We start from the raw sequence: 26,885 nt of genomic DNA on the forward strand, positions 1-26,885 counted from the left end.
AACAAAGAACCATCTTTTTTGTTTGGGCCCCGTGGATTTTGGTTGCGGCTTCTGCGGGTTTCTCTGTTCTCGTTTTTTCTGTTAAAATTGCATTCGAATTGACAAAGAATTCGCAAGACCCATGTATGGAGGTAAATTAAACAGCAACAGAAGCACCTGTCGATGTCGTGCTGTTTGAGGGGGCATCCCTATAAAGAGGGGATTATATTAGGTGTCTTTCAGGGAAAATCACGGAACTCTGTTGTTATGGGTCCCACTTTTCTACAATGATAATTCTTGTTGATTTTTGGTACTTGGGATTATGGTGACATGTTCTTTAAAATATTAAGTTAAGGATAATAAAATAATATTATACTTTAAAAATAATAAAAAAATATTATAAAATAAAATAAAATAAAAATAAACATGTTTAATTATTAAACTAAAGATCCTTATATTATTCTTCTAAATTAAGCAGATAAAATTCTGGCATACCCGCCAGACAGTACAATTGCCAAAACCAAATATATAACAAATTTACTAAAATAATAATCTATTATACAAATAATAAGATACTTAATTTATTAAATTCAAGATATTCCCATTTTCCTCCCGATTTAAGCACCTGCCTTATCGCCTCAAAATCTGGCATACCTTAAAGCATTACCGTTTTCCTCGCTGACCCATAACCCAGGAGAATGCACCTGCTCACCAGGCATCCCAGCCCAGTCCACTTCATTCAACCCTCCTCCGCCCTCATCACACCCACCTGGGAAAAGGAAGACCGAAATTAAAAGCACAAATAATGATAAGCCATAAATTGCCCGCCCAAAAGTCTCAAAACAAATACGAGTTCTCCTCGCCTCCAATGCGAAGCAATTAAAGAAGCGATGGGGCGAGCTGGATCTGGGATCTGGGACCCGGTCCATTGGTCTATAGCCCATGGCCCATAGGCTGAAGATACAATTAAAAGTACAATTTTTCATATGCACTGGCTATCGGTGTGATTGCAGCCTGCGTATCTGCTGGGTTAATTCGTATCTCGGCAATCGATCGAACTATTTTCTGCTTGCCGATTGCAAAAAAAAAGTTTCAATTAGAAAAAACTCTAGTTGTAACTATTAGAGCAGGATGGGGAAGCTAACGGGGAAACAAGAGAGATACTTTGGGGGCGTAACCTCTAATCTTTGTTACGAAATTAATTTCGAATACACTTTTGGCAGGAGGTTGATGGAAAATGGTGTTTAGTAGGCTATGCTAACATTACCTTAAAAAACATAGATGTAAATTTTTTTTGAATATTTTACACTCTCTGGGGATCATAAAATTAGGTAAATATTTTTTTAATTTTATGTTTTATTGAAATCGTTAAGAAGTAAATTCTAGAAAGACATATTTTATGGTTAAAAATTCTCTAGAAAATCTTTCTTTTAATCGAATATTTTTGATTACAACTTTAAGAACATAATGCATGTTAAATATTTCTTAAACTATCTAAAATCTCTGAGGAATGAACTATTAGTTCTTAGACATTTTAAATAAATATTCTAAAAAAAAGCTGTCAAAAATATAGGAGATTTAGGGACAAAAAAGTATATATATTTTTAAATTGACACGCTTCAAAAATTCCAAAGTGTATCCTAAGTTCCCATGGGACATTCAGACACACTCTGAATCAAATTCCGCAGTTCTATTTGGCTAGTTCCGCTCGCGTGTTGCCAGCCCCGAGCGTTGGCAACTAATTCGATTTGTTTGGAAGGCCATTAAATGCATAAAGGATCATCGCACTGCAGATCTCGCTTTGCGGTTTCAGCGGCCCGCTAACATATGTTGCATTAATTGTTCATGTTGCCTCGAAAGCAACTCGTGTTCAATGGGTTTTATTGCTGCTCGACACACACAAACAGCGAAACAAAACAGTCTTTTTTCCATCTTTTACCATTATTTTTGTTCCTTTTCGCAGGCTGGAGAGGCACGAAACAAATGAAAAGAAAAATTGCGCACAAAACATTTTTCATTACGTGATTTTCGAGCATGAGGCTGGATGAGGGCCATGGGCGGGGGTTCTGAGCGGCCGAACAACGAAAAACAACCAAACGGCCGAACAACCAAGCAACCAAACAACCCAACAACCGAAGTGGCGACAGCCGGCAAAGTGCCATGTATACAACGTGCAGAGGGGTTAACTTAACAGCAGCCTGCTTTATAAGGATCGCTTCGAATCGGATCGTATGGGCCTAGGTCCCTCGGAGCTCGAAGCTCGAGGCTCGAGGCTTGAGCTCGAGATTCGCCTGCGAATCTTCGCCTTTGCATTCCCACACGCGATCGCAATCGCAGCCAAAAGCTAAAGATACAAGCCCCGGCGAACTAAGCAGCTAAACAGCAGATACAAATGTATCTATGAGCTGCAGTCGCGACTCGCGACTCAATTACAATTTATTAAAAGCCGCGCAAACTGATTTATAATCAGGGACTCATCGGAGGAAGAGCTAGCTTTTTTTCAGCCCATCACTGTGGGTTTAAAAAGAAGATTGAAATTTCTATGAACTGTTAGGAATATACAAGAATAGTTTAATTATATACAAATACATATAAAATAATTTGAAATCCAAAACATATAATTCAATTTTTTTGATAACAAAATACTGAAAAGATAAATACCTAACAAATTGATTTTTAAAAACACTTTCCTAAAAAAATGTGATAAGTACCTACAGATTCTTGAAGTGAATATTTAGGTGTATAGAAAATAATATATTTACAATGATTGTATTCAAAAGTAGAAAAAAACCATTAAAAATTAGGCTTCCAACTAAGTGGTATAATGATATATTAATTTTATAATTTCATTACTTTTATGAATATTTTATCTATACTTTTTAGGAACTATCCCATAGTACCCGTGTTCACGTGTCTTCGGAGTTGACGTAGTGTCTGGCGGGTTTCGCTTGCCTTGTTTCGGTCGTCTGGTCTATGGACTATCTGCCCTATAGAGGGGGCAAATTGGCGGCTTATTTGTGTGTGGAAATTGCCTGCCATGCTGTTGGAGGCCCAAGGTAAAAGGATGCACTCGGAACTCGCAGATGGAGTTGAGGTAAGGCATAGGTAAAGGTGGAAGTCGAAGTGGAGCCCCAACAATATGGCGCCTGGGCCGCTGGTGGTGACAGTTGCTTGTCAACAGCATACACGATCCACGATCCGGGAGGAGAATCATGATCTATGAGGCCTGACAACAGCTACAATGAAAGAGCTGTTAGATGTTCCACAGATGATCTATGGCCGGTCATGTGAAAGGTTCTTAGGAAAGGGATTAGTAAATTAGTTGCAGGCGGTGTTCAGGTGGTATTCGTGAGTTTTCAAGACGACGTTTAAGGTACTCTTTCAAAAAAATACAGAACTTAAATTTATTAAATATAATTATTTTTAATAATCATTGAGCAAGTTTTTAAGATTCCATTGAAAACTCCTCAATACATATCACCTCTGACACATAACCTAATACGTTAATTTCTTCATCTTTCATTGAAATAAAAAGAAAAATATATTTACCTTTTCTTTTGTGAAAAATAGTTTCCAATGAATTTAAGACTCCAAAATAAAAGATGTAGAACCAAAATTTTTCCATTTGAAGTTTTATTACCCAAGGAAAAGAAAAGTAGTTTGTTTCAATACTTTCCCCAAGGAAACTCCCTATTTCATACCATCTTTTAGACCTGAACTTATCCGTTGATTTCTCCTGCGTTCCCATGATTAACCCAGTTATACCCCAAGGAACCGCCCCTCAAATAAATCTGATTTATTGTCAACCAGTTCCCGAAAACTGGCGAAATAACAGTTAAGTACGGGCAGAGAGCCCTCAATAAAACTTAAAATTAATGCATTTAACACAAAATATGATTGCCACAATTTAAGTCTCGACTGGTGGGGGAAAAGGACCGGCGATCGACTGGGAAACCCGCAATCAGCTAAACGCTGCACGTTGCCAGTGAGAAATTAACGAGAATTAAGCGACCTGCCCACCTAATGCTCCAGATCCAGCGACACATATGTATCCCCAAGCCCCTTGAAGTGCCCTTTCTTTCCTTTTTTTCTTTTTGATCGGGACGAACATAGCAATCAACAGCATTCCTTTTAATTTCAACTTTTTTCCTGCCGAGATGGGCCCAGCGAAATCAAAAAGTCCAAATCAAAACCAATAATAAAGTTAAATCGATAATTGAGGTCAGGTCGGAAAGGTATTTTTGGAGTGTGTTTGGGGCTCTGGCGAAAACATTTTCGGGGCCTTTGGCGCACATACGTGATCGTTTAACTGTAAATTAAATATAATTTACCAATAATCATAATCACAATATGCAGTTTCTGTTTCTGAATCCGAATCGGCGCGGTCTCTTCTCGCCAATCGGAGATTGAGAGCTGATCCACGCTGATTTGATCCCCTTGAGCCCAGACGCATAAATCATCATCTGCCGTATACATTCTATGGATTCTGGATCGATAACTGTCCAAACGCGCGCCTCGCAGCTGATGGCCAAAAAAAAATGGGAAAATAAAAAACAAGAATTTGCCGGGTCGCTGATCGATTGGTTTTCGCATATCTCTTCTTTTTTGCGGGTATCTCACGCTCCTCTGATGAACGTCTGCTCGGGTGCTATAATTAAATGCTAAAATCGCCTAGACTGGCATATGTTAGACCAAATTGAGGCCCAGCACACAAGAAATTAATCTGCGAAGCATAAAGGCTTTTGTATAGACGACAATTAAACAAAGATACATCCTATGCGAGTGATTTCGGATCATTAATTCAGAAGATCGACAATAATAGCGCTTCCTCTTATTTGGGTTATGAGCCTAAACATGCTTTATTAATTTATTTTTCATCAAGAACTGTATCTACTCAGCTTTTTCTAAAAGCAAAATAATTGAGAATACCTCTCAATATTATTATTTTTAAATAAATACACCTAAACATTTTTTTATAAATATTTATCTCACTTATAATTATTATTTTTACCTCACAAACCAATTTTAAATACCTTACCTCGTGGTTTAATCCAATCAAATATTTTCAAGCTCTGGAAAGCTTATAAATCTCCACAATCTACACCAATTTTTCCACCAATTTAAGTCCCCCATTATATACATTTAATTATGGCCCACTTTTGGGTCGCCCACAGACACCTCCAAAAAATGAATGAAAACACAGTTTGTCGCTTTATTATTTTTGCAATAATAATTTATTATTATATATTATTTTTAAACTTTTTCGCTTGGTTGTTGGTGTTGTTCTTTTGTCTGTCTGCTGTCGGTTGCTGTATTATTTTAATCGTATTTATTATAATAATTTCTGTGTTTTTACTGCGAGCGGCTAAATGTTGCACAATTTTTGAACCGTTTTTGTTGCTGCTGATTCGCGGAATTATTTGTTCTTTGACTATTGTTATGACTAAAGTTAATGTGTGTATACATATAGGGTGTATATATAATAGCATATGAAGCGTTTAAATAGTTTTTAATGTCAATTTTTGATCATTTTTCATTTTTCCTCTTTTATGTTTTGCTTTTGTAACGGGCATACAAGTTTGCTTTGTTTAGCATTTATTATTCATAGTTATTATTAGATATATATAATATGAATTATTGTTAGCCGCCTAGGCAAGTGAAATACTTTAAGTTAATTGTTCTTTTTATATGCTATTTTTAGTATTACTGTGCTTACTGCACTCCTGCTAGGCTAGTGAATAAATTAAAATCTTAGCTTTAGAAAAGTTACCTCGTAAAACAAATCAAACGTTCGTCCATCATTTAAAACACTAAAAAGCGGCTCGTAAGATTTATTTCTTTCTTCCTAAATATCTACGTTTTAATTCATATATTTCATATTTTTTGTTACATTTATATACTCGAATTGAAGCTATATCGTAAGGTTTATAAGCAATGCTAAAATGGTTTCTTTTTTGGGGAAGTTAAATGCTAGGTAAGGTATGCCAACTGCCTACACGGGTTTTCAGCTTATCGGTTTTTTTTTTTTCAATTCATTAAAAAGTCTTTCGTATCGGCTGCTATGTACAACGTATCTTTAAGCTTACAACTGCTCGCTATTGGATCTAAGCACTCTATATGGGATACCGGAAGTTCTGCATCTTTTCACTATGTTTTCTCTATATACAACATGGCCGCACCAACGTTTGCAACGTCCTCGAAACTCGAACCTTTCGTCCTTCTATCGTAACTCTCTTAGGTATGTACACTCAGCTTTCTTAAACTCCCACTCCAGAGCCGCCGCCGCTGGGGATTGCACTCTGAGATCAAATAAATCCTTGCCACCTCACCTGCCCAGGTGTGTTTTTAGTTGGCGCTGCCGAAGAGCACGGAGTTTTTGTAGTAGGCCGTCGGCCTTTCCGACAGCGGACTCTTTACGTCCCGCTCAGCATTGGCGGCACGGCTCTTGCGCTCCATCTCCAGCTCCTGGGCCAGGGATTCTACAAGGAAATAAATGGGAAATGGAAGAGATGTCTTTAGAAAGGGAAAAAATATATATTTTATACATAGGCCCCACAAAAACATTTCTTAAAGATTTTTTAAAGGCCTCTAGCTCTAAGGTGAAAGGTAAAAAGTTAAATATAAACAAGAAGGTATGGCAATCTATAAGATACTTTTTCTGCTGCTGAGTTCTGTTGTCTCATAATGTTTTCAAACTATTTACTGTATGTTAGAACCCTAAAATCCATGACATATTTTAGGACCTCAACTCACCGGAATAGTTCTGCCAGAAGGCGCCGGTGGCCATCAGATCGATGCCCGGATAGCTCCAAGGACCTTTGCCGTTGCTGGCTGCTGCTGCCGCTGCTGCTGCTGCTGCGGCCGCTGCAGCTGCCAAGCTGCCCTCTGCGGCGGCAGAAGCCGCAGATCCACTGGGCGGTCTCTCATCTCGATCGCGACTGCCACACCTGGAAAAAAATGAAATAAAAAATACATATAAATATTATGCATAACCAGTTATAAAAACAAATTAATGCTCTTAAATGCAGCCCGTTAAAGTAGGGTATAAAATAACTAGAAAATAATATTTTTAATATATGTTTGTAAGGAATATTTTATAGCATGGTTCCGGCTATTCCCAACCCTTCTATGAGAATTATAAGCTCTGCGTTAGTGGTCTAAGGACCAGCTACTAACTAGGAACATAAATAACTCATTTACTTCTAAACTCAGCTGGATAAAAAAAGATATTTTTGAGGTAGTGAGTATTGTATCTATAAAATACCTTTTAGAGTTATCCTCATCGGCGGCTGAGGACCGTGGCTGGCGCTCCACGGAGCCCTCGTGGTCGGAGTGGGGCTCCCGCTTGAAGTGGGTAGGGGAGTCCGGGCAGTTGAGACCGGCGGAGATGGAGCCAGAAACGGAGCCAGCCGAATGTCCGGCGGTCACATCACAGGAGGAATTGGAGGCCAGCGACTTGTCCGATTTTTCGCTGCCAGCATCGTTTTCTACGGAAGATGGTCAATAGAAGAGGGCGCTGTGTTGGTTAAAAAGCGTAGGGTGGCATTTTTGGGGTGGTGGATTGGGTGATTCTATTTGACGGAGTGGTATAGGACCTACGTGGAAATTTTCGCAATTTATTTTTATTTATAAACCAATATTTAAGGACCTTCTAGTTAATTGAAGCATTTTTAGTAATATTAACGATTTGAGGCTTAATATATTAATAATTAAAAATGTATTCTTACTTTATAACAAGAACCAATTAATAAACTGTATTATTATATTATTTGTAGTAATTTTTTTTAGGGACTTTAAAAGAATCTTTTCGATTTCTTGCTACAAATCTATAGATGGTTTAGCTCCTTTTCGTAGTCGATATCTGATGGGGAGATTTAAGGGCCAGGTTGGGGTACGGTTTGGAGTGGGTGATGGGTGGTTGGGGATATTTGGGATCTGTTAGCCATGCGTTGTGCGTGTCCTTGACCCCCGGCACTCACCTTTCATCGTCTCCACATCGCCGCCGTGGCTGCTGCTGTTGCTGTTGTTATTATTGTTGTTGTTGTTGTTGCACTTGGTGTCACCGCTCCCGCCGCCACACGCCTCCGATTCACTGCAGGCGGATCCGGATCCCCCGCCTCCGCTGCCATTGGCATTCGGACTGCCCTTCGCCGCCCCACTTCCGCCGCCCAGCTGCTGCTGGTAGCGGATGCGGATCTTCCGCTCGCGTCGGAAGCGCTTCTGGTAGAGCACTAAAAATATTAAAAAAATAAGAAACATTAGTTTATTATTATATTTAAAATGTCTATATTATTTATATATTCCGACTGGAAGCAGATAGTTAAAGTACCTCTTATAAAAGTAAGAAAAAATCAATCAACTTAACCAAAAACAAAGGCAGCCCGTATTTACAAAGACATAAAAAAAATAATATTCCTCCTTAAATTTCTTAAATTCTTGTGTGAAACCATTGTTTCATTTATAATTTCTTACAAATTCAATAAGTATTATATATCTGTTGTACCTCAAATATTTAGGTTACATTTTGCAAATACCTAGACTGATAGATTGCTATCACTGACCCACTGATCTGGGAAGAATTACCACCGCAAATCATGATGCGAACATTAACACGAAATTCCTTCCACGGAAATGTCAGGAGATAGAAAAAGAGCAGCCCAAGCCCCCGAGAACCGAAAGGAACAGCAAATACTGAGTGATAGATAGATCGTGCGGCGATCTCCGACTGCAAACTGGTAATTTGATCGATTCAAACGATTCTGGGCCTGGTTCTCGAGCTGGCTTTATTCAGTTCGGGCCCCAGTTCTCTGGCTCGTTGCCTGTGCCAATTCAAGTGCGCATCCGGCCGTGTGTGTGGGCGCAATTATGTTTATTGATCCTGACTTGCAATCATTCCAGATCGCGAGGCATAGAAAAAAACACAGAAAATCAAACGGAAAATATTGCACTTGAAAAAAAGATATTTTCTCCATTTATATTAACTCTGGATCTATATACGCAATTTTATTTAACATTTTATAGGGGTTCTTTAATTAGAAAATATAAAGTGGCATTGTTAAATCTCTATATTTGTATCTTTTGGATACTTTCTGTTCAAAACATTGCTTTTGCATTTTTGTTAGCCATTCCAAGAGATATATTTTAAGTTTTATTGTAATTTTTCCGAGTGCCTCTGATCGACAGTGCCGATGTGGCTGGGATGCGATGAAGCGTGGTGACAGCCGTTTTGAGGGTGGAGCCATAGCATCAACCTCAAATCAAATCCAAATCTTTTGCAGGCATATTGAATTTCAGCGAGGATCGGTCGATGGGCGATGGTTGATGGCTGATCGTCGATGGCATTGCCCTCCATCTGCAGCGCCATTCCATTCGATTTTTGCACCCACGCTCTGCCGTCGCAAATGGCCAATTGTAGCCCATGTTCTGGGACTCGAAAAGTGGAAACCGAAACCCCAACTCGCAACTCGTACATGGGCTGCGATTTTTATCGCCGGCGTTATTATTAGTTGCAATTAGATGTCTATGTGCCTGTGTGGCATTTTGCATAGTTGCATGCAATTTCGGGTCGCTTTTCGTTTGCTGATTTATGTACTGCTTTTCCCTCCATAATTTTCCCACAAAGTAGGGGGAAAGGAGATTAAGTTATGGCCGGGTCGGTCAGTCGGTGGGCAATTATAGTCTGCCCTGGTTCCCTTTGTATTCGCATTGTAATTCCGCTGTTTTTCGTTTTTTTTTTTTTTGTAACATTGTTGCTGTGCTTTTTGGGTGGAGCTCTTGGGTTTTTTTGGTTGCCTCAATGGCGGCTTTTAAATTTGAGGGTTGCCTTTGGGCTGGTGAAACTGCAGTAGTTGTAAGCCTAATGAATTGCGATTGATTGCCGAGTGTGTGGCCCGAATATGGATCAATTTTTGCATATGCAATTGAAAAATTATCGAGTACCAGCGCCTGTAATTGGTGCATTACCAAGTTACTTCAAAGTAGTCAATTTTTAAGGTTTTTAATGATTTTATTTTGAACTACATGTTTCATATTTATCGGTTTATTTTTGGTTAATTGGCTGAGTAGATTCCGCCTTCTATGCCCCCTTCAATTAGGCTTAGTTCTTCTCCATCGCTGCCTTCTCTAGAGGTAATCAACCCTTAACCCCGCGGACAACCCTTTAAAGGTCTTTTTCAAGAAGTCGTCGGAAGGCAGAGCAGCCAGAACAACAACCAATTAAAGGATTTCTGTCTCTGCAACTCAGATTCCAGCTCCCCATTCTGAACTCCCATTCCTCAGCTACTTTTTGCCAATCATTCGAGTGTAACTAAATAATGAAATGATATTAAATTCATTTGAATTGTGATTTCTGTTGAAAAAGGCCCGGCGACAGAACAGCAGCCTGAGCCCTAAAACCCTTTATATATTTATTTTTCTTCCTCGCAACCTGACGACGACCACCAGAGTGGAGGGGTTAAGGGGCCCCCAAGGGGTTAAGAGGGGGCATTCGCAGACAGTCGGCATATCAGGTGTCATTGTCATTTGAGTCAGATTGCATTAAGTGCGCCCGATTGGAGTCGGAATCGGCATAGGCAGAGCCAAGGAGCTGGCCGGGATCGGGGTGTGGATCTGGGTATGAATCTGAATCTGGGGCTAAATGTGGACACGGCCGTGGATGTGGATGTGGCTGTGGCGCACTGTCAGGACTGATTTGCTGCAGCAGCTAGGGATGGATCGCCACTCACAGTGGACTGACGCTAATGTGAACCGGTTTTCGGTTGAAGCAAATGTTAAAACATAAAAAATAACTACTATTATCTAACAAAAAAAATTATAACGTGTTCCTTACTTAGTTTAAAAATATATGATTCGATGAGTAATACCCAACAATACTAAAAAAATTTTAATTTGTACCCCAGTACATATTACACTTAAAGAACAATATTTTTCTTTTATATAATGTGCATTTTAAACTTTTTCCTATTGTCTTTTATAAATATTTTTAACATTTTTGACTCACCTCTCAGTTTACGTTCATCAACAAGCTGACGCTCCAACGAATCTTTGACTTCACGTTCTCGCAGTACGTCCATCTTGAGCTCAGCTAAAAAAAGTAAATAGAAATAAAGAAAATGTAATAATTAATGCATTTAAATAAGAAATAGCATTTTTTTAAAGGAAACTATACCAATAAAAAGTCAATTTAATTTGAATTTGTTTTTAAAGTTAGTTATAATTACTATGGTCTTCCTTCGAATAAAATCTATGAGAGTATCTTACAGATACTTTATCCGAAACTCACCTTTTTCGTAGCTGATCTGCCGCTCCTGCTGCCTGGCATTGTCGGCGGCCACCTTGAGCAGGCTCTGGATATTCCTGAGCAGCGTTTCCGTGGAGCTCGCTGGCACGGCGGCGTGGGCATCGATGCCCAGCGGACCCAGAGCCAGACCGCCGGCCAGGGCGGCCGCATCGTTGGCCGCCAGGAGCGCCTCGTTGGGGGTCAGGGCACCGCCCCCACCCACTGATGGCCCGTTGGCCACGGCGCCACCGCCCCCCACTGCCGCCCCGTTGGCCGCTGCTGCGGCTGCCGCCAGCTGCGAGTAGTTCAAGGCTCTTTGGTGCTGGAGGGCGGCAGCGGCTGCCTCGGCCGAGGAGGGGGAGCCCCTCTGATGCGGGGGCACCACCCCCAAGTGGGACAGACCCACCGCCTGGTGGTGGTGGGTGGCGGCGGCATGCTGGTGGAGCTGGTGGGCCGCCGCCGCTGCTGCGGCCGCTGCAGCTGCCGCCGAACCGGTGGACAGATTATCACGTTCCGTGTCACTCAAATCTGTCGGGGAAGAGACACGAATTCCACACGGAGTCAGAAATGTCACAAAACATACTCAGCCATCGGTTATCGCACATTGCTGGTGAAACAAGTGGGATCAATGTAAAGTCCACTCACCTTCGTCATCTTTGGCCAGGCAGCGTTCATCGACTTCGGATTGGTTCTCGTCGCTCAGGTTCTCCTCCTCCTCCTCGTCGTCCTCCACCCCGATGATTCCGCCGCCCACATGGGAGGCCGCGCCCCCGCCGACGCCGCTGCGACTGCCCTCGTCCAGGCTGCGGGAGCCCCCTCTTCCCGGGGAGCCCGCCACCGAGTGGCAGTCACTCCGCTCACTGCCCGCATCGCAGTTGCTGCCGCCGTGATCCGTGTTTCCGCCGGACTTGCTCAGGTTCAGCACCGGACTTTGGCGAGTGGGAGAGCCTGAAAAATTATTTAAAAGTATCTTGTAATGCATTGGAAATACACTATTTCACATTTCCTTAAAAATAAAATTCGATTTTTTTGAGAATATTCTCAGTAAAGTTTTTTTTCTCAATCTAATAAATGTTTTACAATATTTACGATTTTTTTCAAGCTTACTATAAGATACTTTTTGGAGGCAGAGTCATTTTTTAGGTAGAACTTCTAAGATAGCACTTCATTTTGTTTTTAAAACTTTCGTTTATTTTAGATACTTACAATTCCTCGAGCTGAGATCCCTGGGCTTGTGCTCGGAGACCATCACATTGCCGACCCTGTCGACGATCGCCCCACCCACGCCCATCGCCTGCTGGCGCTCGTCCGTCCGCTCCTCCCGCAAACGCTCCAGGTGCTTGACTATGTCCTCGTAGGCCGCCCGGCAGTTCTCCCAGATTCCGGATCTGGCCAGGGCGTCCATGTTGGCCGCCGACATGCCGGCATTTTGGGCGGCGGCCTTGAGCATCTGGCTTTCGGGACGGGCGTGCAGTCCGTGCGGTGGCATTCCAGGCGACATCAGAGCCGCCGCCCCCGGATGATGGGCGTTCATCTGCATGAAGGCCATGTGATTGATGGGCGGCGGATTGTAGCCATTGGCCAAAAGGGGGGACTTCATATCTGCAAAAATAAATTAAATGGTATTGATCAAATTAATATAATTGATATATTTCCCTTTTCAACCTTTTCAAAAACCATTTTTTTTTAACACAAAATAATATAATATTTTATTAAGGAGTCATTAAAGCTTCTTGAATTTCCCAAAGTGCCCAACTTAAACGTTAATCAATAATTACTATACTTGTGGCCTGGACCTTGGTAAATATTTTAATTTGCAAAATGCATACTCAGACGTCCATTGGCCCATCCTCGACAATATTTGCCTTTCATTTTGATGGCTCGCCCAACTGACACCTGTTCCTGTCTGTGTCTGCCAAATATATATATTATATATTAGCCTGTATCTATATATGGCGTGTCTATTGTCTGAGCGGCCAGACTAAACACAACAACTAAATGCACCCACGCACACGGCGAGCACATAGATACTTTTTTGTATCTGGCATGTGTATCTACGGCTGTCATTTGTTTGCATTGGATATATACAGCCGTGTGTACATATACGGCCATATGCATTTAGACAATTTAGTGGGCCATTAAATGCTTTAAAATTCTCCAGAGTGCACACATTGTAAATTGGCAAAAATCCGCTCGCTTTGGAATGCAATTAAACGACTGTTCGGTTGCAGGGAAATGCAGTTAAAAATTTATAGAAATGCCTTCGTGCACTTTTCATTAATAATGCAATATCACTCATGTATCAACGCCCCATAATTCACTCGGGGAACCTTTTCTTTATGGCCCTGGATGACGGGGCGAAAAAGTGCGAAGAGTTTCTGAGACCCATCTTCGTTTCAGAAGGCGCCGGCGGCGCATGGTTCTAAAGAAAAAGATTTTGAGATTTTTCGACCGGGCTTTTGTTGCTGTTCGGCTATCTTTCAATGTTGTGCGTTTCGGACACAATAATAGAAAGAGGCGTTGACCAAGTTGTCAGCCGAGGGTCTGTCTTCCTCTCGCTCACTTATTCTTTCTAGCGATCATAGAGAAATATGTAAAAATCAATTAATTGCGAGTCCGCTTGTACTTATCATAATTACAGACACAGATACAATTTGAAAATTCAGCTGAATGCGATTTCCTGTGCCAGTACAAATCACAGCGTGGAATTCGAGTTGATTGTGGCTCTGGCTGCCATTTATCTGTGGCTCTGGTGGCTCAAACGTTGGCTGGGAACTTGGCCAGCCAAAGTATCTGTATCTGTGGCTGTGTATCCGTTTCGTTTTTGTTCGTTTGGCAGAGCTGTAAGCTGTAATCAGCCAACAAGCAGCGACCACAAATCACAAATGGCGGCAGCGACGATCATCGATCGATTGGGGAAGCACAGAAATACAGAAACACAGAAAAGGCACAACAGCCGCCGATCCCCGAAAGCAAGTTTTGTGGCCAATCTGGGAATGATTTCATTACCATTCGAATGCGAATTCGTGGCGCCTGCGGCCATGCCACTCAATTGTGTGAGAAATGCAATTGGCAGCGCCAAGTGGGAATTTTTAGTGCACAGAGAAAAGAAAGGTAGCAGTTGAATCTTATTTCAAAGACGGAATACTCAGCTATCTCTATGAAAATTTTAAACTTTAAAAAATTCCTAAATGATACCTTAATTTCTACATCAAGGTCACACTGGATATCTTCTGAATCCAGCTTAGTATGCGGTCACACCAATTCTCTTTAAGAAATTGTACTTCTTCCCGTGTACCTGCAACACTGTATTCGGTTACTCACCACTAATGTGCCCATTCTCATAGGCATAGTCCCCGTTGTCCAGGCGATGTTTCTTCAGCTGCGGATGCTGCGATAGGTGAGTGGGCGGCAGGGAGAGCCCCACGGGTCCCCTTTTGGGCGGTCTACCCGGTCTGGAACTGCGGAATTGCAGAGAGTTACTGTTGGGTTGAGAGCAATGGACAATATCCGTGGTATCAGTACAAAAAAATGCCAAATGCCTCAGCACAGTGGTCGCAATTCAGCAAATTTGTGGGTACAAAATTATGGGTAGTTCAAATGCTAATTTCTGCATTGTGCTGCTGCATTTTCATGCTCACTAATTATTTATTCATTTTATTTATTGACAGCTTGAGAGTTTTGCGAAGTAAATATTGAAAAAAATACCTATTAAACAAAGGATAGCCTATTAAAGACAAATATGTTCAGTAAACTCATAAACTCCTATACATAGGTACTTCCGCACAAGAGCGTGGTAAATATTTAAAGCTGATTTATAGCCCTCCCAGTGATTTATACATGCCAGACCGTGCAGAATAAATTTAAAAATAATATTGTTGTAAATTCTTTAGTTTTATTTGCTTCTGTAAAGGCAGCGTATTGCCTCTACCAAAAAGTGTCTATAATTTTTTGATGGCCTGTCTCGCCATAAACGCATCCATCACGGCTTAACTATTCCGAAGAATCTCGCTGTTTAATAATTTCCCCCTCCGAAAATGCCATTTTCAAGTCGTATCCCCTGCCTCTCGCCCACAAGTTGCATTGCCTAATTAAGCTTTAACCAAGTTTAGTGGGCACCCCCCGTTGACTTGGGACAAATAAAAAGCCAAAAACGAGAAGAACGCAAACGTGCTACCATTTTAATTATGTGCCATAAAAAAATGGTGTACAGCCCAAAAACGGCAACAATACCAAAGTGAAGCCACAAAGAAAGGAAAAAACGAGTTCAACTACTTTTTCTAGTAATTTATGCCCGCAATTGCTGCTATTTGTGTATTAAATATTTAAACAAGTCTTGGGCAAATACTTGACGCAGGTTAGGCCAAATAGTTAACCGAAAACTCATAAACAACTTGGCGCAGCGGGTGGAAGTTATGACAAACAGGAGATAAAGCAGGGGGCCGAATTCCAAATTCAAAATTAAAAAAAAAAAACTGAAAAAACACTGACTAACTGCAGCAAATACTAGCAAAGGGGAGCCCGGGGTCTTGAGCAAATAGAGCGACCCCTGGCCCAGCTGTACGGGGTCCCCAACCAGATGGTTCCTCTTCCAGCAATTAAATTATGGAATCTTCATTCCATGTTTGCCGCTGGTACACAGGTGCCTCCCCTCAGAGAGGCCCAAGACAAAGACGATGGCAAATAAACACAGGTAGCAATGATCGTGTGCACGATATAAATTATACCACACCATACCCTGCCCCATACGTATGGCGAAACTCTCCCTAACAATTTGTAATTGTGCGTTCTTCGGATAACGAAGATTCTTCCAAATATTTGCAGTTACATATTGCCACAGACAATATTTGCGGCTGGATTTTAATTGTGCTCCATTAAACGTTCAACGACAAACAGCCCAGAGTTGTTGTCTTGGCCCCTTTGGGTCAGCCAAAGAGGCTCCTTAGCCATGAATCATTCTGAGAAATGAAAACAACCGTCTCCGCGGGAAAGCGAAAGTGTTTCGCCTCTGGGATCTAATCGGAATCGGAAGGCCGTTCCCCCGGCTATGACGTGCAAAAATCCGAGACCCGTGCGTCTGTCAGTCAAGTTGAATGGATTTATGGGAAGTGCTTCGGTTCGGGCAGGGCAAGACTTTCATTGGAAAGTTTTTCGGTTCTGCAAAGGCTGACATGTTTGTCTTGCTCAGAAAGTTTGGTTTCCCTAGAATGTGTCCGTTGCATAGGGTTCGGATAAGATTGGGTAATTGGGTTGGGGGATAAACGTAATGCTGTCAAGGTGATGCAATAATAGTGACCTGCAAGATGGATTTTAACGAAAATATCTTTCAGATAACCGATAGATATAACATTTCCCGAAAAAATCGGTTTTTCGTCGAACTAATGTTTAATACTGACTTTAAATTTTCAAAATGTATTTCTGAACATTACTGAATTATTAGATCAATAGACACTCAACTTTCCTGCAATTTCTCAATGTCATGTTAAGGTTATAGTTTACACGAAGTGGAATCTGGCTTAACAAACCTAAAAAGAATTATATTATGACCGCCAAATTTAACCAAAACATTTCCTCCAGTTAAGTCAACGAGAAAAGCTAACCTGACATTGAGTAATCGGTTAAAAGACAAAAAATTTAAACGGAAAAGCCTAACTACTAATTTTCTATTTATTTGCGCCTGTAAGCGCTCAGTGGGTTATACAATTTTCATCGGCTAGGACCGAATTCCAATATTTCGGCCCGGCCAACTGCCATTTTGCTAATTTATGCACCGTTGTCACTCGCCGCAAATGTCATTTTGCATTTTTTCGCGCAACGGACAAACGTTTAGTCAGGAATAAACAACAATTTGTCAAAATAGTCGCTGTGGGTAATGCCTGCCACAACGAGTAAAACAATATAATAGCGACCGGAGGATAGGAACCGGTTGGCGAATTCGCCACACAGTTCTGGAACCTGTTTGCAGCTGTCTCCTCGCGTCCCCTCGACGATCGCACTCATACATATATTTCAATAATCAAGGGATAGCTGAGTTGTTAATTATTGACTTGCGGCCAGAGGACGCTTGAGAAACAGCCGCCAAAATATGCGCCAAACTGTGCTAAATGTGCCACTCCGCTGGCCAGTTGCATAAATCGAATCGTTTCGAATCGCTTCGAATCGAATCGAATAGTTGCAGGATAGGCGTTCCCGGCATTTGTCAGCGAATCCGCAATCCCTGGGATTATTAGCCCAGTGCCCAGGGGGACTTGAGCCGCACTCCAGAAACTGGGGCTTAGCTGCAAATTGGCAAATCAATTAAATTTATGGCCAAGTTGCCACCTTGTGCCCGCTGTGGAGCGTGTTTGCCGGCAACTAAATCAATGCAAAGCCCAAGTAACCGACAATTAAATGTGTGCCTGCCGCACAATTTCCATATTTGCAATTACCAATGCAGAATGTTAATTGAATCCATAGCCTCAAATTGATTCTAGCCCCTCGAACCGCTTGGCCCATTTGTCTCAGAGCCTCTGTGAGACCGACAATATACTTTTCGAAATTCCCAGAAAGAAGCCGGGAAAGAATTCCATACTACTCCCTTTGACTTGGCGCTTGAAGTTGGCTCGAATTTCTTTCGCTGTTAACAATAAATGTTATTGGAATTTGCATTGAGCCCAAACGAGACAAAGACAACGCCTGACTTCAGTCGACTTTCGTATTCATTGTTAAATGACATGCAAATGTACGAATGACATGGCATTCGCCGAGGGGTTTTGGATCCCCAAGTCTCAGGGAAATGCTGCCAGGCTAATTGTGGGTTTTATGCCCTGTACTTCTCCAAATGATCGAGTACTACATAAAATGGGAGCCACTGCCAATTGAAATTGAGAATTACAATACTAACTAGGTTTGGCTGAACACTCTAAAGTAGAATTATATAACTTTACTTATCCAAGACTTCAGAGAGATTGGGCACTGACTTGAAAGAATTGGCATCATTGTTCTCCAAAAAATGTATGTTTTATGCAAATTGGCGTTATTGTTAAGTTAATGCTTTATTATTATTATTTGATTTTAGTTTATTGAAGTTAAGAATTATATATATGTTTTATGCCTAAACAAGATTTTCGGCAAAGTTGAGGAAATACTTTGAAAGAATTGGCATCATTCTCGTCAAAAAATTATTGAGTTGGCATCATTGAGAAATGAATGGCCGATAATGAGTGAAACAAATAGTGTTTGAGAAATATCCAAAACACAGTCGCTGCGACATTTTCCTATGCAAATTTTCCCTGTCAAGTCAAATATTCAAATGAAAATCACATGGTAATTAGCAATTTTGGGTGGCCTTCTTTCCTGCCCCAAGTTATAGCTGTGTAATTTCCTCAGCGCGACTTGCGATTTCCCCCGGACCAAGGAGTGCAGTGCATTAATGCAGATTTCTGGGCAATTGTTTTTGCATACTTTGTTTTTTCCTCACTCACTTCAATTGCAATTGGCGTGCTAATAACTCATTTAGTTCGCAACAAAAAAACAAAAACCAACGGGGCAACAAAAAGTGTAGCTCCAAACATGCCACACCAACAATGGCTTGGATGGCTATGGCTAGCCAAGATCGCCCCCTACTACTACTTCCCCTTCCTACCTTATAACGACTGCATCGCATCTCATGATGCTGAGATACTGGGTACAAAACATATATGCACACCGGGTGCAGTTTTGTTTTAGGCTCTGTAATTATTATAAAAATAAATTGAACTATTGTTGCCTCATTTAGATTGAACGGAGAGGCAGCCACAATGTTGCTTTTGTTATGCGGTTACACTCAATTAAGCTGGCTTTGCAAAATGCAAATGGCCCGAACTGAAGCTCACACCTCGGCAAGCCAAAGGCTCGAATTGTTTTAGAAACTTAATATAATTAAATACACCTCCCCTGTCTTTCTTTTCCGCCTCTCGAATTCGACAGCCCGAGGAGTTCGGCCGAGTCGAGTTGATCTCTTGATTGTCAGCCAGTCATTTGTGATTAGACATTCGACAGTGGCCGTTGTTGTGCGATGGCATAAATTATAGTCGGTCTGAGCAACAAAGCTGGGCATTTGAAATCCACACAATAAATCAATGTGCTGTCGCAATTTGTGTTAAGTTATTTGTAATCAATTTGAATACTCGCCAGCGCGAGATGTATGGGAAAATGTTATTCATTCTGCCACTTTGTAGGATTGTCTACGTTAGTTTCCTCTCTTATATATACCATTTTGTATGATACCTACTTTAAAAGTTATTTATTAAATAAGAAAAGTAGTTATCTATCCTAAGGCCAACTTGTCCTATTATATATTATATTTAAAGGTAAAATTTTTCTTAAACTTTATTTTGTAACTATAAAAACCTTTAGGTTAAAAAAATATTATTTATAATATTATACTTCTACTCCGCTAATCTTTTTTCAATAGTTCAAGTTAATAGTTCCTTTCAATAATATTATTAAATTTTAACTATGTATGTATCTACACCTCGCCATTTATGAAAACCCCCTTATAATTCCCACAAACTCTACTCCTAGCTTAACCCGCCTTCCTCACCCGAACAAATTTAGCAACAAATTAAACTCAAATGCAGTCAAATCAATCGATGGCTTTTCAATTCCCTCTTTTTTCTAGAGTCCCTCGTTTTTTGTCCAACAGTTTCCACTTGGCCCGAGCAATTTGCATAGTTGTGGTCCGCAAGTCCATGGCTCAGATCGGATCGGCTGGTTGGCAAGTCTTCGGCGGAGTCGGAGTACGGCTTTAGTCCAATTTAGTGGAAAGGTGTGCCCACCAGCTCGGTCACAACACGTTGCCGTGGCTCATTGGCTTTTCTGCCTTTTGGTCGATGCCGCTTAAACGCCGTTTTGGCCAAGTTAGGTAAAAAAATGCCAGGCGAGCTGGAGAGGGGCCAGGCCGAACTGTCAACTGTGATCGAAATCAATTGTTTGCCATTTGCCAACTGAGCGCGACTCACACAAAAATGCTGACAAAATGATACGAACCCATGAAATGTCAGTGTCAATAATTCTTGTAATTATGAGCGTTGAGCGTGTTACATAAAAAATATATGCGTTTTTACAAAAAATCATTATCATGGTTGGCTGCCCTAGGAGAAGCCCCCACGAAAAGGCAAACAAATATAATAAAAAATTATTGCAACGTAAGTGTTTTTTCGATTTAAAACAAAAGGAGTATACAACTGGATGAGCTCAAGAGTGTTTTAGAGTGAAAATGTGAGGATCTTTGTTTGCAAATTGAGATTTACACAAAAATTATAGATTTTAAACTGTTTAAGATGTATGTAAGTTATGCTTTTCTTTTAAAGTTGGTTAATCGAACTTTTCTCTCGGCCCCTCAAAGTATTTCCCTCTGAATGGTATCTCCAAAAATCAATCCACACACCTGTCTGTCTACCGTTGGGCACCGCCGAAATTTCGTATCGGATGAAAACCCTTTTTTCACGCTCTATTTACAGTATTGCATTATTTTTTGCATTTTTTATCTGGCACATCCTTTCGACTTCCGCCCCTGGAGGCTCGCCCAAAATTTCGCTTCGAGTTTAATTAATTTAATAAACAAATTCTTTTCGCTCTAAAAACTCTCAAGTGTATCGATACGATGCGTTTTTTTTTTTTTGCTTTTCCTTCGTAAAATAAATAATAATGGAAAAATAACCAAAAGGTAGGAGGAGAGAAATTATTGCCATAGTTTTTTTATTATACTTGTGTGTTTACCTCTCTGGTGGCTTGATCGATAGGCATCTGCAATTAAAAAGAGAAGAAGAAGAGACAAGTGAGGCAAAATTGTTAAACGTTGTGTGGTTAAACTTTAATACAAAGTACGAAACGGAAAAAATTCGGGGTTCTCAAAAATGCTGAAAGGCCAGTTCTCTCATTGATGGATGGGCCGGGCCTGCATTTTGGCGGGCAAGCGGGTGTGAAAATGCACACGCCCTGTCTATGGGCCCCTTTAACCCCCCACTGGCCCCGGGCAATTTGTAATTATCCCCCGAGAGCACTGCCTTCAGCGGTTTCCACTTCGCATTTCCCCTTTCGCTCTCCCAACTTGTTTCAATTTAGCGCAAAACTTTTCAACCTAATAATAGGTTCAACCGCATTTTAACCGTTCCTCATGTTTGGGTCCGGTTCGGTTTTCGAATTGTACTTGGACCGGGTCTCCGTTTCTGTTCTGGTTCTCCGCTCGGTTCTTCATTGGGAAAAATATTTTTGAGGTTTTTTATAACTACTTTTTGGAAAATACTGCCTACTACAAAATTATAAACGTATCAGAATTTAAAAAGATATTTTGATACCTTTTATTTCACTTCAATTCTGCTGAGAACAGTTAACTTACAAAATCCTATCTGTGCTCTTTGATCTTGCAATATATATTTTTTAAGGATCTCGTTTTCGCCCTGTGTACTCAGTTCCCTGCCCAAAGCGCATGTGCACTTTGGAGCACACTCCACACATGTGGCTCAGCCCTTTTCCATAATTAACTAGATGGTTTTCCATCGACTGCATTGTGGTCAGCGGCCAGTTCAACCCGTTCTGCAGTGAGCAACCGGGATCTGTAAACAAAACCCCAGGACTATTCACCGACCTACAAAAAAAAAAACCGAGCAGAACAGAAAAAAAGGGATTTTGAAATACAAGGTTGTAATCTCTTCGACTGATGATGTCTCAATGCCGGGCAGTTCGGTTCGTAAACGTTTTTTCGGTCTGGGGATGTTTAAATATCCACAAGGTATTGGGTTTCTCTTGGGTCTTTCAAACGGAATATTAACTTTTAATTAAGTTTGTGTAGTGTTCTATTTTGTTCTAGCTTTAAAACAAATATTTGTTTATTGTATCTGCATCTTTGACTTTTATCTTTCAAGAACCCTTACTAGAACTTATAAAATTAAAGACATATTTTCTAAGCAACCTGGCAACCCTAAACTGTATTTTGAAAATTGACCTACTGGCAAAACTTTCTGTTACCAAGGACAATAGCATTTCCTAGAGGTTCCCCATGAGTTATGTTATAATATCTAACCATGAAAAACTCTAGACCCCGTAACTCCTAGACATATTTTCTAAGCAACCTGGCAACCCTAAACTGTAGTTTGAAAATTGACCAACTGGCAAAACTTTCTGTTACCAAGGACAATAGCATTTCCTAGAGGTTCCCCATGAGTTATGTTATAATATTTAACCATGAAAAACTCTAGACCCCGTAACTCCTAGACATATTTTCTAAGCAACCTGGCAACCCTAAACTGTATTTTGAAAATTGACCAACTGGCAAAACTTTCTGTTACCAAGGACAATAGCATTTCCTAGAGGTTTTCCATGAGTTATGTTATAATATTTAACCATGAAAAACTCTAGACCCCGTAACTCCTAGATCCCCACAGGGACTACAAAAAACGAAAACCTATTTCTCTGCTATGTTTTCGCTTGTCGTTTTTTCCACTCGAACGGAAATGAGCTGACAGGGCACCGCACACGTCGATTGCAGAAGGCAGAAAAACATCGGACGGAGCAGGAGGAAAGTTCGTACAAGGTGGAAAACTGTTTCACCAACTATTGTTAGAGGCGCTCAAAAGAATTACGCAGTTTTTCGGATAGTTAGCAAGGGGCTGTGCCACGGGGAGCGTTACGTTTGCATTGCGTATTTCCGCCAAATGTCATCGGAAAAGGCAAAGGGCGAAGTGCGAGACGAAAGTTTTTTGATTGCCCGGGTTAATCGATATCGATGCACAAACTATTTGCATTGCGCCCGCTGCACCAAGCAAGAGCTGGGGGTGCCGGGCGCAAGTTGAGTGCGTAAGTTGGCCAAAGCGGAAACAGGAAATGAGAAAATTTTGCAGAGCAAACCCCGAACTAGAAATGCAACTAACTGGGCAAATGCACTCGGCGAAAAGCGAGAGATAGAACTAGGGCTGGGAAAATGATAGTGAAGTTGAACTGGAATAAAACTTAAGAACTTGGTTTTTTGGTAAAAATATCTAACCTATTTTATCTTTCAATAATATTAAGAGAACATTTTTATAAACCAAATTATTCAAAAAGCTAAATATTAAAAACAATCTTTGATTTTTGGTTGGAAATTATATGAAAATATGAATACATTTTTTTTGGTTCTCGATTTCAACTTAGAATTATTTGGTTAGGCGTCTACTAAAACCTATAAACTACAAAAATATTCTGGAAAAATCTTAAAAGATTTCAGAATTTTTCTTTCAAATTTGAACTATAAGTTTTTTAACTCGAAAGAATATGTTCTTTGAATCCTTCATGGAACCGATTCCTAAATTTCTACAAATTCCATAAAGAAAATGCCAAACGAAATTCTCAATCACAGATCGGTGAAACGGAAGTGAAGCCTTAAAATAATAAGGAAAAGCCCCCAATTGCGTGTGTAGCTGCCCCCAATTGCTTTCCCATTCGTACCTGGCAGTGGTGCAGTCCCTGTAGAGGACATCGAAGTCCTTGCAGCAGAGCAACTTGCAGCGATTGACGCCCGGCTGAATGGCGCCCAAGCCGCGCAGTATGCGCACCTGTTCCACGTTGCAGACGAGCGGTACGATGTCCAGGCGCTTCAGTTTCGTGTAGACCGTGTGCAGACCGCCGACCAGGTGCTTCAGGAAGAGCTCGAAGGCCTGCGGCAGGCAGAGCATGGTTTCGTTGCTGATGATGAAGGCGGCGACCTTCTGACCCCGGTACTCCACCAGCTTGCACTCGTTGGCGCTGGGATCCGAGGTGGAGATCGGCGGCGGCGAGTTGTACGACCTTGGCGGCACATGGTGGTGGGCGGCGGCCATCAGTTCCAGCGGGGAGGCGTGGTGCATCATCTGCAGGGAGTTGAGCAGGCCCAGCGAGTGGGGCGGCAGTCCGTGGGGCATGCGGGGCGGCAGACCCGCCGGCAGGCCATTGCCCGAGGGCATTCCATGCGGCGGGGGGCTCAGCTGGTGGTGTTGCTGCTGCTGCTGTTGCTGCTGTTGCTGTTGCTGCTGCTGCTGCTGCATCTGCTGCATCATGGAGTGGTTGAGGGAGCTGACCGGACTCACGGCACTGGGATGGCGACTTGGCGAGCTGGCCGGGGAGCAGCTCGATCCTCGTCCTGTGTGCGAGCTCCTGCCGTTGGGCCGATCCTCGTTGGCTCCCCGCGAACTGTTGCTGCCGTCGCGTCCATTGTGCTGCTGCTGTTGCTGTTGCGCCGCTGCAGCTGCTGCTGCCGCTGCGGCCTGCTGCTGCTGCTGGTGGTGCATCAACATGGCGGTGGTGTTCATATTGCCCGCGGCTCTGTCAATTCCACTGATTATATTGTTATTTATTGCGCCCGCCTTGTTGTTGTTCTTTTCACTCTGTTCACTTGTCACAGAATCCATACTTCATCATGGCCAACACTTTTGATTTGTTTGTTTAATTTCTAATCGACTTCGTAAGTTGCCTTTTTTCTATCTATCTATCTTTTTTCTAAAGTTAGAGAGAGAGAAATAGAGAAGAGAATTGGTAAGAGGCGGATAAATAATTAATGAACTCCTAATTCGTTTTTAATTATTTATTAGGCTTCTCTATGCAAATTCTAATTGGGCTCTGTCCTTTGACTCACATCCGCTTATAAATGGCTTTGTATTTTTACAAAAATGGCGAATTGGGACTTTGGAAGAATTTGTAATCGAATTTGCGATCTAACTAATTCTTTTATTTAATTTGTATCTGAATCTTCAAACAGAATCATTAAAAAGTTGTTTATTTTTACTCAAAAATTTACTAGAAACATTTTGTAAAACCTAGTTTGTGATACCAAATTTTCTATTAACTACAGTATATTTCAGATTTAATATCAATGCCTTTCTTAGCAAAATATATTGAAATAATCTGTCAAAAGTTCCGTTCAGGCTAATGTTTGCTGATAAACAGAAACGAATTGTATAACGACTCGTACACAGAGGATTGTATTGAAGTTTTATCGAAAGATTAAAATGAATAGATAAAAAGATACTTATGGAATTATATTGAAAGATATTGCTAATTCTTTTATTATCATTTTTGCGATTAACTGTCCTAGGGATTTGAATAAAACAACCTATTTTCAGCCCTATTTGAACGACTCGATATGAAAGATAGATTTACCTTTAAGGGGTTTTAAAAGTAATTCTAAAACTCAAAAGCACAGACACCAGTCACTCGCGCACTTTGCTTGCTGAAGATGATAATTTGCCGTGATGTATTATATTTTATTTAAATACTTCGAATGATTTAATCCGATTGCCCGGGTATGGTTATCGAGTTCGAATACTACCGTTTTCGTACTGGAATTTTGGAAACCGGAGCTGTGTCCGTTTTCGAGTACCGTACCGACGGATTGTCACTGAGAGATTGAGAGATTGAGAGATGCCAGCTAGCTGGATGCGACGGCGGCGCTGGCGTCGCTGCCTCTGCCGCTGCTGCTGCTGCTGGTTCCTCTTCCCCCGCTCTTTCGCGAATCGGAGAAATCAACGAAACGAATTGCATTCGAATGGGAATCGACTGAGAGCGGGATGGCGCGAGGCGGCTGGGGCGGGAGAGCGAGCGAGAGGGCGCCAAACGAGTGCTATTTTTTTAGCCCACCCACACACACAGTCGCACACACAGACGAAGCGCCACCGTTATGTACTGAGAGAAATGCGCGCGCAAAAGTTTTATTGCATTACCTTCTCTTACGAATGACAAATTCGTAATGAAAGGCGAGTTTCAATTCGATTCCTTTCGGATTTTCGTGGCAGCGACGCCGGCAGAGGCCAGCGTATATGTATAGCACGGGCCGCATATACGTGTTTGCATGCATGTGTATCTGTGAGTGAGAGCGACCTGGGCTGGTGTATCTGTATCTGCGATTGTGCAAAGCAAAACCAGAATACGAATACGAGTGCGAGTACGAATGCGAATGGGTATGTCTGTGGCCCGTCTCGCATTACACCAATACGAGGGCAAAAAGTGGGAGTGGTATGTGCGATTGATCGCTGTATTTGTGACTGTGTGCCGTTGCTGTGTGCAACCCCGAAAAACACAATGACAAACGTAATCGCTCTCTCTCTCTCGCATTCGTTTTATTTATTTTTTCAATTCGTTTGTGCGTCTTCAAATCCGCCCTCTCCCTCTCCCGCTCTCGCGCTCCCTCTCACTCACTCTCTCTCTCACTCTTCCCCCAATAAAAGCACACAAAAAAAACATCTTTTCATTTCAATTTCATTTCGTTTCAGCCCGGCCCTCTCTCTCTCACTCTCTCGCGCGCCCTCTCTATCGCACGCTCAGGTGGGCTGCAACCAATAATACATGAGCGAGCGAGAGAGCAGCATATTTGCATAGCCAGTTGTGTACGTTTGGCCTCTCGCTCACACCCACGGACGCCGCCTTATATAAACAAATGACAATTGTTTTGGCATTTTCTCTAGCAAAGTAAATTAAAATAAATGCATTGCAGGAGAAGAAAAGTCAGAGGGGCAACAAAAAACACTGCTTTTACTTGGAGTTTGCGCAGCTGTCTTGGACAAAAAGCATTTTAATTTCAATTAAAAAAGTAAATGACAACTTTCAACGAATTATACTTTTCGGGGCACTGTGGCCATCTCTTTCTGGCCCTGCTTTTTTT

At 41.5% G+C, this 26,885-nt stretch overlaps 2 protein-coding genes across 7 annotated transcripts in view; one reads left to right on the forward strand and one right to left on the reverse strand.

The window, feature by feature from the left end:
• LOC108033591 (fibronectin type-III domain-containing protein 3A) overlaps window positions 1–26,885 on the forward strand; it is a 260,877-nt gene that overhangs the window by 37,269 nt on the left and 196,723 nt on the right. The gene's annotated exons all lie outside the window — the stretch shown is intronic.
• On the reverse strand, window positions 5,191–25,958 carry LOC108034758 (uncharacterized). Of its 6 annotated transcripts, none has more exons than XM_050885615.1 (12): window positions 25,388–25,958; window positions 23,702–24,727; window positions 20,999–21,025; window positions 14,582–14,712; window positions 12,464–12,859; window positions 11,903–12,205; window positions 11,261–11,785; window positions 10,979–11,062; window positions 7,959–8,210; window positions 7,244–7,466; window positions 6,733–6,926; window positions 5,191–6,458 (listed from the first exon to the last, which is right to left on the reverse strand). In XM_050885615.1, exons 2-12 carry the CDS (start codon window positions 24,637–24,639, stop codon window positions 6,325–6,327), a joined length of 3,207 nt encoding a protein of 1,068 aa, XP_050741572.1. In that variant the 5' UTR covers window positions 24,640–24,727; window positions 25,388–25,958; the 3' UTR covers window positions 5,191–6,324. The 6 variants fall into 6 exon arrangements, 5 of the variants coding, with proteins under 5 accessions (XP_050741572.1, XP_050741571.1, XP_043950264.1 ...); XM_050885614.1 differs by having other exon boundaries at window positions 14,582–14,718; XM_044094329.2 differs by having other exon boundaries at window positions 14,582–14,739.

The sequence above is a fragment of the Drosophila biarmipes genome, chromosome 2L, assembly GCF_025231255.1.
Source record: "Drosophila biarmipes strain raj3 chromosome 2L, RU_DBia_V1.1, whole genome shotgun sequence".
Lineage (NCBI taxonomy): Eukaryota > Metazoa > Arthropoda > Insecta > Diptera > Drosophilidae > Drosophila > Drosophila biarmipes.